This window comes from Anarrhichthys ocellatus, unplaced genomic scaffold, assembly GCF_004355925.1.
Source record: "Anarrhichthys ocellatus isolate YVR2014 unplaced genomic scaffold, GSC_Weel_1.0 scaffold29, whole genome shotgun sequence".
NCBI classification, from domain to species: Eukaryota; Metazoa; Chordata; class Actinopteri; order Perciformes; family Anarhichadidae; genus Anarrhichthys; species Anarrhichthys ocellatus.
The window spans coordinates 4,658,656-4,672,928 of NW_022280059.1; the positions used below are offsets into that span (position 1 = coordinate 4,658,656).

Consider the following 14,273-nt stretch of genomic DNA (forward strand, 5'->3'; position numbering starts at 1 on the left):
ACATTAACCTTCTTAAGTTATAATTTTACTTAAAATGAGAATTTGGGGCAATTTTCTATAATTGTACTAATAATCAGCGTTTTTGGACTGATTTAACACATAGTGTAACCTTTTTCTGCATTTGGTAATTTTGTAGCATCATAGCGTGTAGTAGTCTTTCCTACTATTTAGCAACTTCACTACTATATTGATGGAGGATTCCATTTTGACGTACTTTACATTTTTGTCTTTAAATAACAACCCTGATATAGTATATGTAAACATTTTAGAATTCACTTAAAAAAAATGAAATAAAATGACCTATGTCATTATCTACAAGTGTGACTCCCTGATCAGACCTCTGTTATTTGTCCTCAAACGCAGCACAAATAGGGAATCATGGAGCTAAACTGCAGTAATGAAATTATAAATTAGAGTTCAACTTTACAGTAGACAAAAGAAAAAGTAGACAGACGAGAAGAATGAAGATCAGTATGAAGCAATGACATGATTTTACTAATCTGAAGTGATTTAAACTTTATAATTTGTCCAGTGGGACAACAAAAACAACCACAAAATATGTTCCATATGCAGCCTGAACATTCATTTATTTGTACAGTGTATTAAAAGTTGTAGTGTGTTTGGCATCATACAGTCTTATGTACCTGCAGTAAATCACCAACATGCAATGCCTGAGTATCAATCATAGCCAGTTCCTCATCATTCACCCATTCATCCTCCACCGGTGAATTGACAGGTTTGCGAGCTGGAGTCTGTACAGTTTTTAAAGTGCTAGGTGTCCCAGACCTCCGAGGGGGGTTGAATGTCTTATTTACACATGGAGAAGCCACTGGGCCCAGATGGAGGACAGGTGGTGGAGACGGGATACGAGACAGATAGTCCAGAGCTCTCCTCCTCTTCACGCCGATAGGGTCTTTCTCTGTCGAACAGTTTGCTGCAGGAGGTTTCCTGCTGACAGGTGTGAAGGATCCGAGGCTTCTGACTGGCAGCTGAGAAGTCACCTGCATAAAAGGACACATTTTTAGTTTTGAATGAATATGAAGTGGTCATGAGAGCAAATGCATGGAAGAGCAAGTACATGAACTCCCACTTGCTTTTGTGTCTTGTCTTCTGACTGTTGTAAAAGCTGGGGCTCGTGTTTGCAGAGCTGGAGAGGAGATGGACCTCAGGCCATCAGATGTTACTAAATATGAAAGCTTCTCTTCAGCAATTAGAAAGAAGTTTTCCTGACTCTGAAAACACAAGATGAAAGTAATAGTTATGTTATTTTCCTATTTTACAACATTTTATTGTATCCAAACCAAAGAGGTGGAGAAAAGTAGGACGAGAAAGCTTAAACCTTTATAAACAATCTTCGTCAGATCATTAGAATATTACATATCTCGGCACTTACACCGTACCAATATCCTGCATGTCTCATGTGTCTGTATGCAGTTTTGCATCTGTGCTTTATAGAATACTGATCAAAGTAAGTTTGTCTCTTTCCAAGTGTGAAATTAAGTTATATAAGATACGTTACAGGTCATTATAAAAGGCTACACTGATTAAAACGTTTCCACTTTGAAATGCATTTGTTGAAAATATGCAGATTTCTTCAGAACATGAAGCCCTTCGGCTGTGAGAGCATCCAGCCTTTTAAAGAACAAGGCGTCTTTAATTGAGTGAATGGTAAAACACTGTTTCTGAAGCACGTCGGCTGCTGTACCTGGACCAGGTTTCTGTTTCGGCTGAGTGATTCCTGTAGATGGCCTTCCTTGGGGTTTGTTGAGAAGATGGTCAGATCTCCGGCGAACACAACAGGAGTGGGAGACGTGGACTGACCTCTCAGCTGCAGGTTGCTCAGAGTCAACAGGACACGTGGTTTTACCAAATCCTCCAAGCCAGACTGAGCAAAGCTGGTGAAACAGCGCACTTTGACAAAGTTGAGTTTCCCATCGGCCAAATAGAATGCAGGAGAGAAACCTGTGTTCAAAAGCACAGACAATCATTTAGTAAACAATATACTGGAGTTATGGCAGGAACTGGTAGGATAAAAAAAAGCCTACCCTGTCCATCTATGATACTGATTACATATCCTGCGAGATCAACTTCTCCACACAGCGACTGGAATTCTGGGTTTTGAAGATCCACAAAACAGGTAGAGACCCTCGGTTGAAAATGTGTGGATAACCATTCCTGAGAAGCCTGAACGATTTACAAATATTACATATTGTAAATTATTTCCATCATCTATCTGACTTTATAAATACTGCATCTACAGTTCATCATGGACACTGAGTCAAGACAGTTTGTTTCCACAGTACCTGTAGGTCCTGGAACTGCGTTTTCTTTGTCCCAGTCAGCTGAACAGTCGTGCTGCCACCGTGTTTCTTTCCATCCGAAGTGGTGAGATTATAGGCTTTGTATCGACAGCCTTCCTTCAGGAAAGACTGAAGATCTGAGGACGGTCGCCAAAGGTTTAACTGGTAAACTAAAAAAAAAAAAAAAAAAAAAAAAACATCATTTGAAACCAGTATTTTGAAAACACAATAGTATATACAACCATAGCACATCTACAATGAATAAAAACACACCAGTGCCACGTTGGTCCGTGGAGTCAGCGACACAGAGTCGCCACACAGGTGTAACGTCTCGCTTGGGGCAGCTCCCTTCGCTGTCCTCTGCACTTTCTAAAGCTCGTCGGTAGCGATCCTGCAGGTCGGCCTGCTTCTTCTCCATCAGAGAACACCTGTAGGCGCGTAGAGTCTCCAACTGATGGTCACCCAGATGAGCCTTGGACACGCAAGTGAAATAGGCACGCAGTTAACACTCTGTTCATAAGAGACATTAAGTGAACAATCTGTGAAGCAAATTTCTTATCACCTCGAGGTAAACTGGGTCATCCCCCACTGCTTCATAGAGCTCCTCTCCACCTTGAAGACTTGCAACACCCTGACAACTGATGCTCCGTCTTCCACGCTGAGGTTTATTATTACCTGAAGATGATAATTGTGTTAAAACTAATTCCATTTCAACCTGTACCTAACATGGTGAAATCACAGTTCCTACCTTTGTCCTCCTTTTCAAATTCTTCTTGAATCTTGGTGAACAGGATCTCCATCGCTTTTTGCTTGAGGCCGTTGTATCGTCTCGCCTCCTTCTCTTCGGCACGAACGGATCGGAAGACAACGCCTCCGTCTGGTTTCCTCTCCATCCACTGCACAATGTGACAAGCGTTCAGTCAAAAGGGGACATGATAAACTCCCAGGTGTAACAGTGACAATATATCAATGCAAGACTAAACGCACCTGTATGGGGTAGCTTCTCAGTACGACAATGTCCACACATCCCACTGGTCCTCCGCTGCTGTACAAACAGGCGACAGGAAGCAGGAACGGCCTTGGATCCTTGTGAAATCCCAGCTTCGCATCCCATCGTGCGGGTCTGCTGCTATTGGCGCAAATCTAAACACAAACCACAAATAAGCCAATTTATAAGATTGCCTCGTAGAAAAGACAGAATAACTTGTGCTTCTTGAAGTACCTTCAACATGAGAGATTCAGGGGCCTCCAGAGGGGAGCAGGCTTCTTGTGATCCCACCAGCTGAGCCCCATGGATGATCAGTTTGCCACCGACAGCTACGCGACCGCTGTGCAGCATGGCGGTCAAAGGTTCATCCAGCTGGGCTTTAATGGCATACCATCCGTCTGTCAGCCAGACAACTGCAGAGGGGTTTTCTACCTTGGCGTCGGCACCTCGTGGGGTCTTGGTGTCGTTGAAACTCCGTCTGTTGGGGGTCTGACCCCTGGAGACGACCCCGCAGACGCAGAGGACGAGGGTTTTGGCTGCCGTGTCATCCTTTTCCATGATCTTCCTCAGAGCCGGCCTGCGGCTGTGGTCCACCTCGACATCATATCTGACAGAAAATGAATTTAGTCAAAATGACATTTAAATTTATTAAATACATTTAATAGAACACATTGGATTATCTTGATTGTATGAATACAAAATGAAAATAATTCAATCCTTATATAATGTAATTAATCCGGCCTTTGAATCTTTCACAAAATGGCAGTAGTATGTTTGATATCATTGTTAGTTCAGGGTGTGGATGTCTCGTTAAACATGATGAAATTAACTTCAACAACAGGAACACATTGAACTAAAATACGCTACAATCCCTCCCACCTGTACTTGAGCTGCAGGAGAACCTGCTCTGGGGTGAGACAGAGGCTGCCCATTGTTTCTGGAAATGATCTTTCCATGGACGCTTGCTTCCACACAACCCATCGGTAGTGATTGTCCACCCAGCCCTCACAGAGCAGTTTAGGATCCACACCTGGGGTGTCACATAATGCTCTGTGGACAGCGTAGAACAAGATGGCATTTAGTACAATCAGCCTGCTTTTAAAGACACACCTCGCTTCACAAAACCTACGAAGCCTGATTTAAACTCAACTAAAAATCAATAATACCTATGAAACTCTTCTTTCCCTGCCGTCCCATCCTTGCTGGGGATCAGCCATCCTCCATCGGCAAGCTGAACCCCGCCTCCGTCGAGAAAAGCTTTCCGTTTGATGAACTGCTTCAAACTGAAGCGAAAAGATTCTGCAGTCTCACTGGAGATCTCACACACATGCTGATGAACTCCATGTCCATACAGCTGAAGAACAAGAATGTGTCAAAAAGCGTTAGCGTTTTTAACCAAACACAACAGAATCTACCGACACAACGCTTCTGGCCTTGCCTGTTTCGGGGTGTATCTTGCAGGAGGCCTTCCGTTCACTGCAGCCCTCAACGGTATCCTCGTCACTCCCGAGGTCTTGGTTAGAAACAAACTTCCCGGCAAAGGTCGAACGGTCTGTCGCTTCTTTTTCCTGATCCTCATGTCTTGCATATCTCGTGCCAGCTCTACATTATGAAGATTCTGAAATATATCTGTAGAAACATAAACACATCATTAGTTTACCTATGGTATGCAGAGCTATTTACAGTGCTGACTTTGTCCAAAAAGCTTACTGCACCTTGACATGTGGACAATGAGTCCTCCACATGTGATGTCTCTGCAGCAGTGTCCTCTGATCCACAGCCAACAGGGAGCTTTTGATTCTTCATCAGTTTGACACTTGTATTGTCAGCCAAGGCCACCGCCTCAACGTCTTCTGTGCTTTTATGACCAGTTAATCCTGTAGTGCACTGTGTTTTCTTAGTGGGCGGTACATAAGCGTTGCTGTTAAAGGGCGTTACAAAGGGATGGTGGTGTTTATCCTCCTTCTCCTCCACCTGTGGTTCAGAGGAGCTCTCTTGGACACCAGGTCTTTGTCTTTTGAATGGAGGAACAAATGCAGAAGGTGTTCGCATGTTGTCCTTGAGCATCGTGTCCTTGTGACTCTCTGTCTTTGTGTTGCTGAGGAAAGGAGGAACGAACGCTGGCTTCTTGGAATGTGCCGATCTGATTTCTCCTGGGGTTGAGTATTGTGTTGGTGTTGTATTTTGCAATCTGGTTTCCATATATTTTTTTCCATTGCTGCAACACACACACAAAAAAAAAAATACATCACAAAAGAGCTGAAAAGCGTGTCAGCTGTTGAAAACATGGCCGAGTAAATCACTTCTACTTACGTGTGTGGCCTCGTGATGTTTGGATGGAGAGAGACACTGTACTTAAAGATCCTTCTGTCTTTCATCACACCTTCATTAAGATAAAACTCAGATCAGTTCATGTACAAGACACAATATGACTTCTTTAGATATCATGTTATTACAGCGTTATTTACCGTTTGGACAACTCTTTTCCGGATGGAGTGTTGAACCATCAGCAGTTCTGTCAAATTCTTCCAGTAATCGTCTTTTCAGGGGAGGCTGACCTAGAATGGTCAGGAAACCATTAATGGTTAACAGTGGGAACAATCTGTTTAAATTAGAATATCCATTGAAGACCGCAGTGAAATATCTATGTAAGCAAATAATTCAGATTCAATAAGTACTTTTGACAATCTGTGCAGCATTAACAAAAACATGTTGTACTACTTAAAGGTCTGAGTAATAAACACTTACCAGTCATATCCGGGTCCTCTATTGATCTTTTGTCTGTGCCCCGTCGTTCCTCTACAGACCTCTGGCTGGATTTGGGGTTTTCTTGCAGTGGCACATTTTCTAAAGTCATTGAGAGACTTTGGGCAGCTAGACTTTCGTCCTCTAACAAAGCCTTAGTGCAGTCCAGCGCTTCCTGGGCAAAGAACCTCTGCTGGGTTTCAGTGCAGCCACTCAGGTTAAGTGACTGGAAGTTTAGAACTGAAGACACCTGTGGCCCTTTGACCGTAGATCCCGCTCTGCTGCTTGTCTGCTTTACACTTGACATTTCCTCTACAGGGCCATCATGGAGGTTGCCCAACACCGGTGGGGTCATTTTGTCTTCTCTGACCCCACATGCATCTGCATGTTCCTGGTCTTTGATAAAAATGCAACGGGGTACACTTGTTTTATTTTCATGGTGAGTCTCTTGTAAAGAGGATAAAGATTTAACTACGTGAGGGGCACTAAACCTGTCCTTGTACCTGGCTGTGGTGGGATTACAAGGTGTCTTCACACCCTTCACTTTTGATAGATCTGACTTACCGTCATGTGGGCTTGTCGAGTTTGAATCATGACGTTCAACATCAGCTAAATCTGTCAGTTTTTCTTTTGCTTTCAACAGATCTTTCTGTGACACGTGGACTTTTGCTCCCCCTGCAGTTGTGAAACCACAATGTGTTTTCTCTGTGTTGTCGGCATTGTCTCGTGTCTCGTCACCGTTCCTTGCATCTGGAACAGCTGGGATCTCTGCATTGAACCCGATGTCACTGAAGAGAGCTTTTGCCTTCTGGAGGGCCTCAGATAAAAAGGCCACTCGCTTCCCACTGGCTGCAAGAAATCCACTATTCCTGGGTGTTGGACCAGGAACCGGCATCTTGGAATGGGTTGGTTTAACAAAGATGTGATCCTCAACTTCATCGCATTCACTCAACAGAGTTTTTGCTTTCTTTAGGGCTGCGGATGAAACGGCCACTCCTTTGCCGCTAGCTGTCTGAAATCCACCACTCTGTGGTGGAAAAGTGTTTTCTTTTTGTTTCAGTTGTCTGTTTGTGTCCTCAAATGTAGCACTTTCATTCAATAGAGACTTTGCTTTTGTCATTGCGTCATCAGACACGGATACTTTTTTCCCGCTGGCGGTGCAGAATCCACCAGCTTTGCTCATCTCATTCATGGCGGAGGAGCTACTGTTCTTTGATGTTGTGCACAGCAGGGCAGAAAGAGTCTTCGTCACCAAAGATGGCTTTCCATGTAAAGCAGCTGCGTTGGAAAAATCAAATGTATTCTTAAAAACACCTTTGTGACTCTCCACATCATCAGGATGCATCTTCTCATGGTTTTCAACTAACCCCGTGTTCACATTTTCAAACTCAGTGTGTCCCCCTCCGAGCTCTTCAGAGATGTTTATGTCCAACCTCTGATCTTCTTTACATTTTGAAAGGTTTTTCTTCTCGCTGCCACTTCCGCACACAGGTGCTTTACTTTTCTTCTGTTTTACTGACATGCCATCGTTACCATCCATCATGGCACAGTCCTCGAAGAAAGCGTCCGCTTCTTGCATTGCTGTTGCTGAAATAGAACAGTCATCGAATCCTGTCGTAAGGTCTTTTGCTTTCGACAGATCTTTCTGTGACACGCGGGCTTTTGCTCCCCCTGCAGTTGTGAAACCACAATGTGTTTTCTCTGTGTTGTCGGCATTGTCTCGTGTCTCGTCACCGTTCCTTGCATCTGGAACAGCTGGGATCTCTGCATTGAACCCGATGTCACTGAAGAGAGCTTTTGCCTTCTGGAGGGCCTCAGATGACAAGGCCACTTGCTTCCCACTGGCTGCAAGAAATCCACTATTCCTGGGTGTTGGACCAGGAACCGGCATCTTGGAATGGGTTGGTTTAACAAAGATGTGATCCTCAACTTCATCGCATTCACTCAACAGCAATTTTGCCTTCTTGAGAGCTGCGGATGAAATGGCCACTCCTTTGCCGCTGGCTGTCTGAAATCCACCACTTCTAGGTGTTGAAACCTGACTTTGGTTGCAGAGATGGCCGGTTCTTAAAGCATCCCCTTTTCTTTTCAGTTGTTTGTTTGCGTCCTCAGGTGTACAACTTTCATTCAAGAGACGCTCTGCTTTTTTCAGTGTGTCAGCTGATATGGACGCTTTGCTCCCACTGTCTGTACAAAATCCACCAACACTGCTCAATGTATTGATGGTAGAGGAGCCGATATTCTCTGATGTTGTGCATGAGAGAGATGAAAGTGCCTTTGCAGACGGGTTTGTTAAAGCCAGTGTTTTCATAAAACCCAAATTGTGAATCTCCTCGTTATGCTGTACAAACTCTGTAAGGCGCGCAGCTGGTCCAGCGCTCACATTTTCAAACTCACCGATTGGTTCTTTAGAAAAGTTTACTTTCATCCCTTGAACTTCACATGTTGGAAGGGTTTCCTTGTGACTGACACTTCCGGGCAAGGCTTCTAAGATCTCTTTATGTTTAACTGACACGCCAGCGTTACTGTCAATTGCATCACAGTCTCTGAAGAGAGCATCTGCCTCTCGCATAGCTTTAGCTGAAACAGAAATCCCTTTCCCACTGGCCATCTGGAACCCGCTTTGACACGCGACTGTGTCCCTTTTGCTGTTCATCAAACTTTTTGCAGCCTCTTCATCTCTAATGCCTGTGACCCGTCTGTCCTTCATGTTGGAAGAACCGCCCTGAACCCTCCCCTCAGCATCGTTACCACAACCTGTGAACGTAGAATCATCCTCCCCATGAGGCAGAAAGTTACCCGTGGGATTATCCACACTGCACCTCGGCTGTCTTTTAGCATCCGTTTCGCTACTTTGCTTGTCCGGTGCCGTTTGACTCGTCACGAGATTCTCCTCCAAATCTGCAAACAAAGCTCTAGCTTTGCCCAGACACTTTTTCGAAACCCTCAAAACATTTCCTCCTGCGGTCTTGAACCCCACACCGAGCATGAAAGGATGTGTGTTCTGCAGCTTGCTCGTTTCACCGTGCACAGCTCCGTCAAGCTTTTTGGGTCCAGCTGACATAACACTACGACTGCCTTCGGAGATGTGCTTTGAAGAGGTAGAAACCTCGTCAGGAGAGGAGTTTTCTTTTTTCATTACGCTCGACAACGACAAACCTGTGGATTTACACGTGACGTCGGATGTTTCGCGGTTCGTTTTACCATCTGAAATGGAGGTCGTTTCGTCAGGCATCACGGTTGCTGCCTTTTCAGCTTCTGAACTAAAACTGTCATCAAAATCTATACCCGAAAGAAAATGTGGGTCAAGCTCTCTGTCAACTTTTAGGGGAGAGAAGGCATTATCGGGACAGTTTTGTTTCGGCTTTTCAGTTTTAAACTGCGTGAATTCAAACTGGCTATCTGCTTCTTCCAAGAGAGTGCACAGCTCCGTCACATCAGCTCTTTGTGAAGCTGTTAACTGGCAACAGATATCCTCATTTCTTTCACTTGCAGAAAGTGGCTGGTTTGAGTTAGCGGGTGGATTTTTTACTGATCCAGGACTCATTTCCTCTTTAGTGTCGTGGGCACATTTGGTGGGCCGGCCACTTGAAGTTCTTTCCCCTTCAGTCTCTTCAAAGAGACGCTTGGCTCTTTCCAGGTTGGTTGAGGAAATGCATATACCCTTATTTGAAGCTGTTTTGAATCCTGATGGATGGACGGAAGGAAGAGAAACCGTTTTCTCTGGCAGATTGCCACGAGCTTGACCATTAAGGGAACTGCGATTACCGTTTCCGACAGCTTCTTTTGCACTGCTGGGCCGTCGTGCTGATGTGCTCTCTATGTGCAACTCACTCTCTCTGCCAGGGCCCAGGGTCTGGCTTTCCCCGATTGCACTGGGCCGCTTGGCATCCGTTTCGGCCGCTTGTAAAATATCATCCAGATGGGCTTTTCCGTTCCCTTTATTTGTAGATGTGACAGGAGCGGTCCTTTGTTTATCGGCCCACTGACGACCACCGATCTCTGAGCTGGGAAGAACAAATGACGGTGCAGTACCGTGAGCGCTATCTGCAGCAGCAGACTGGAATCCACCGTCACTTATTGTTCCCTCATTGATGGTGTTGTTTTGATGAGCGGTAGAAACGTGTCTTCTGTCACCGGCGCTGTCACGGTGAGGCTTTGCTTGCATTGCCTTCTGCTTGGCTCGCTTCATGGCCGACAGACAAGCCGATGGCGAGAAGCCGTTTCCAGGAGCATCCTCTGGTACTTTACTCAGCTTACAGGGGTCGGACATTTGACTGAAATCTTGTGCGAAATCTTTGCAAAGCTGCGACATGTCAAGATCCTGGATTTTTGCTTGTAAAGAAGGACGTAGATTTCCCCGTTTCTGCATCTCATTCATCCCGACACTGCAACAGTCCGCTTCGTCCGGGGCTTTCGGGACTTCTTGTCCTGAAAAAAAAGGATGAAAAAAAATGTATAAATTCCATTACTGTAGAGAAGGGGCTTTTATCATGTTAATACATAATCTACTTTAGCATTGCTACACTGAACATGCATGAGACATGCGTTACCAGAATCTGGAACTGCGTCCATCCTCGGACACTGCGTTTCTTTTCCTTGAACTTGCAGTTTTGAGGTCTCAACAGTGTAAACAAATGTTCTCTTTTTCTTGGTAAATCCAGAGTCTGTGTGTTTCATAGGTGGCCTGCCTACCAGCTGGCCAGAGTCAGAGTCATGCTGCAGGTGTTCTGTTGGAATATTGTTTTGCACTTGTAGAGCAGGACTATCATCACGGCAAGAAGTTTGCACAGTACAAGGTGGGAGTTCAGATAAACTCAATGGAGACCACTGGGTGATTCCACTCTCTACAGTTTTCACCGGTGGGGGTGAGGGAAGCCTGCCAGGGTGCTGATCAGCTGTTATCTGTTTACTGGACACAGCGTTGTTTGTTGATGAGACGTCCGTAGAGCTGCAGCCATGTTCTTTTGTTGGAATGATGTGCTTTCTTTTGGTTCTGTCAGTTTTCACTTTCCTCAGCGCTGAGCTACTGTTGGTGAAAAATATAGACAGAACATTTTCAGCTCCATCAAGAACACTTGCTACTGTTCTGCGAATTTCTCCATCCTCGATAGCATCCGGTAGAGTCCGTTTCCACACAAGGTCGCTGTGATTCAGTGAGCTGTGGGGGGAGTCGTGGGACTCTGTGTTCTGAACAGCCTCAGCGGAAACCGCACCTGTTGATTACAGACAAGCAATAAGTATCATTTTGCATTACGCATCTAAAAGCCTGTGCAATGGAAAAATAAGTATCAATTTGTTGCAATTCATATTCAGAGCTACTGCACCATCTTGGATACGAGCAAATTGTAATAAAAAAACACAGTACCTTGGAGGATGGTAGGTAGGTCATTGTTTTTGGGCGACACCGCTCCAACTCTGGATGCATTTGAAAGAGACGGAAAAAGCTTCCGTACAAACTGAGAGAGACAAAAACAGAAGCAATTTGAATTGTCACACCGGCTTATTCACTATGTTTACTGTACACTGGGAACAAGATCTGGACCCTCCACTTTAGAGTACATGACTCCTCTCGCTGTAGCTTAGGAGGGAGGGAGGGACAGGTTACGTTTCAGAGGCCAGATATGCGTCTGTGTGTGCTAGGATGTAGTTTTTCTGTGTGTGTGTGTGTGTGTGTGTTGGGATGTTTTTGTCTACAACTCGGAAAATTAAAGAGTTATAAAAATATAAAATACATAAATGAATGGGAACATCTGCCTTTTTTCTTCCTCTTGATCCCTTATCTATTGACATTTCATATGATATGATGATACAGATCATGAAATATAGAATAAGCAGAATATTTGTAACTCGTTTATTTCTCCATTCTATAAATTGGGGAGATATATCTCTTGCATGTTTGGACTGGACAAAGTACTCACCACAACATTTCTGTCTGCAGAAACACTCACTGGAAAGGGACTGTCATCACTTTTAGCTATAATATAAAGACACAATTATTTACATGTAATTCACATATCTAGATTTACAAACAACAACCAGTTGTGTGATTTGCTTACACAAAATGAGGGTGGATGGTACGGCTGGTGGGGTATTCAGAGAACTGGTCCATGACATATCAGGATGAAGCTGGGCTCTGAGACATTCAGACATTTGGTTGTCATAGCTGACCTGTATCATTCAAAAAAAACAGAATAAAGAGGGGAAACATTAATGTTATCCATTTCTCCACATACTGACATTTGCTGAAAATAAGCGAACATCACTGTTAGATTCAGGACACTTACTGGGGATGTGTGTGGGGTGTGAAGCAGATCTGTGCGTATGACAAAAGCAAACAAATTAACCAGAGGTGATTACATCTTTTTTTTCCAGATATAATCCAAACAGATGAAATACAGACACATTTACAGCTCACCAAAACGGTCCTGACTCCGAGGATGAAAACCTCCATATTTTGCACCTGGGATCCTATAAAGACCACAACAGACATCACAAACTGCAGTGACAAAACATGACATTGGCAAAATTACTTTTAAATTATCTCCATAAACACTGAATTAACAAAGTACGGGAATATATTTTAGATGTGAACTTTTTCTATTATTATTATTATTTCTGTAGTATTTTCTCAAAGAACAATTCTTCACCATTAAGAGATATATAAAACAATATTTATTCCTTTTTTGCTTTCACTGAACAGCCCTTCAGAATTCCTAATAACATTGAGACAGTCAAGTCTCAGAGTTGTTGCACTCACCTCTCTTTTGACGTCTGGAACAAATATGGACTTTGTGTTGTCGCCCACGGCAATGTTTCCTTTTCTAGGTGGTACCACAGAGAAACAGTCATTTTAGATGCAACTTCAAGAAAGCTTTTCAATGCAGACACAAGTAGATTACTACAATATACAACAATTAATTCATAATGTCCCATGCAGACATCCATATTCTTGTTGTGCTTAGCATGAGTGCATGTACGAGAAATAATAACATAAATAAAGACATGCAGTACTGTCGCACTTTAATCAAACATAACCTCGTTCACCAGTGAATGACTGCTCATCCTCAGTTTCAGGAGACACAACTCGTCTGTGCCTGAAGACTTTGGGGGTTGAGAACAGCTGACTGTCTACTGCAGTTTTGTCAAAGGGTGTTTTAAAGTTGGCCTCTTGGTTCCCACACAGGTCATCTTGATCAGAGACATTGCCCTCAGTGAACATTTGAGATGTCAGTGTCTCAAACCAGTCGGGATCCAAGGGTCCCAAGTCTATATTAGAAAATGAATAATGATATGAAGAAGAGCAATGAGAACACAACCTTTATGTTTTGTCTGTTGTGATTGCACAAAAAGTACCATTATCTGATTATGCTGCTGGATTTAAAGGATTAGACACACTGTAATGCATTATAACAGTCCTGCAACATGGACAATCTTTGTGTAGCTTGTCATGTTTACGTTTTATTGTAAGGTAAACACAGACGTCTTACCTTTCCAGATTTCATCTTTAAATGTCTCGTACATGTTTTTAGAGGGTAAGTCCATTCCAGGTGATTTAAGTAACCCCTCAACTTTGTTATGTGGCACAGCTGCGAGGACAAAGTAACACAAGTTAAAAGTTTAACTTATCTCAGTCAACGTTAGTATACATTCCCCAGGGTGGGCAAGGAAAGCCTTGGGCAAGCTGCTAGCGTTGATCAACTTCATCAGCTTTCGTTAACGTTAGGTAACTCAACTTGACATTAAAAATACTTCGGAAAAAATGGCGACAAAGTAACGCTTGCTAACGTTGGACTCACAGCCATGGCAAATGTTATAGTTGGTTGCCAACGCCTTGAAAACCCCCTCACGCATCATGAAGGTTAACTTACATCGACTGCTAATGTTACACGTTCACAAAAAGAAAACAGAGCAACAATAGATGTAACTACTTACTTTAACTACGTTAGTCTAACTTACCATGGCGGCGTAGTGTTGACTTTCATGTCTCAATGCGACTATTGACAAAATGTTGACGACATTCCACAAAACCACGATATGAAATGATAAAGAAGTTTAAATAAGAGTCAACCTGCTAGCTAGTTTACTTTGCCCTGCTTAGAAAACAAACGTCGCGCGCTGCACACCGGAACTCAGTCTAACTTCAAAATAAGAGTCCGGTTTAAATTAAACTATGGAGACTGAAGTCCAGCTAATTGCACATGCTTTTAAAACAATATGGGGCTCATTACATGTTTTTA

General features: G+C 43.6%; 1 protein-coding gene across 4 annotated transcripts; it reads right to left on the reverse strand.

Annotated features, from left to right (window-relative positions):
• Positions 1 to 567: 567 nt before the first annotated feature.
• On the reverse strand, positions 568 to 14,186 carry brca2 (BRCA2 DNA repair associated). 4 transcript variants are annotated; one of them, XM_031863767.1, is made up of 27 exons: positions 13,993 to 14,186; positions 13,524 to 13,622; positions 13,081 to 13,302; positions 12,794 to 12,857; positions 12,452 to 12,504; positions 12,321 to 12,349; positions 12,093 to 12,204; positions 11,955 to 12,010; positions 11,402 to 11,492; positions 10,587 to 11,249; positions 6,037 to 10,464; positions 5,757 to 5,846; positions 5,602 to 5,671; positions 5,004 to 5,506; positions 4,727 to 4,917; positions 4,455 to 4,642; positions 4,168 to 4,338; positions 3,523 to 3,895; positions 3,288 to 3,443; positions 3,049 to 3,196; positions 2,863 to 2,975; positions 2,574 to 2,772; positions 2,304 to 2,470; positions 2,046 to 2,184; positions 1,706 to 1,962; positions 1,095 to 1,232; positions 568 to 1,001 (listed from the first exon to the last, which is right to left on the reverse strand). In XM_031863767.1, exons 2-27 carry the CDS (start codon positions 13,576 to 13,578, stop codon positions 627 to 629), a joined length of 9,051 nt encoding a protein of 3,016 aa, XP_031719627.1. In that variant the 5' UTR covers positions 13,579 to 13,622; positions 13,993 to 14,186; the 3' UTR covers positions 568 to 626. The 4 variants fall into 4 exon arrangements, with proteins under 4 accessions (XP_031719627.1, XP_031719624.1, XP_031719626.1 ...); XM_031863764.1 differs by having other exon boundaries at positions 13,072 to 13,302; XM_031863768.1 differs by having other exon boundaries at positions 711 to 1,001; positions 1,091 to 1,232; positions 13,072 to 13,302.
• Positions 14,187 to 14,273: the final 87 nt, after the last annotated feature.

Bases quoted from the DNA above. Each gene is read 5' to 3' on its own strand.
- brca2 (XM_031863764.1), bottom strand. From the start codon at position 13,578: ATGGACTTACCCTCTAAAAACATGTACGAGACATTTAAAGATGAAATC. The intron at 4,643-4,726 runs GCAAGGCCAGAA...CTTGTTCTTCAG, and splicing joins CAAGATACACCCCGAAACAG to CTGTATGGACATGGAGTTCA. The intron at 2,976-3,048 runs GTAGGAACTGTG...TATCATCTTCAG, and splicing joins ATTTGAAAAGGAGGACAAAG to GTAATAATAAACCTCAGCGT.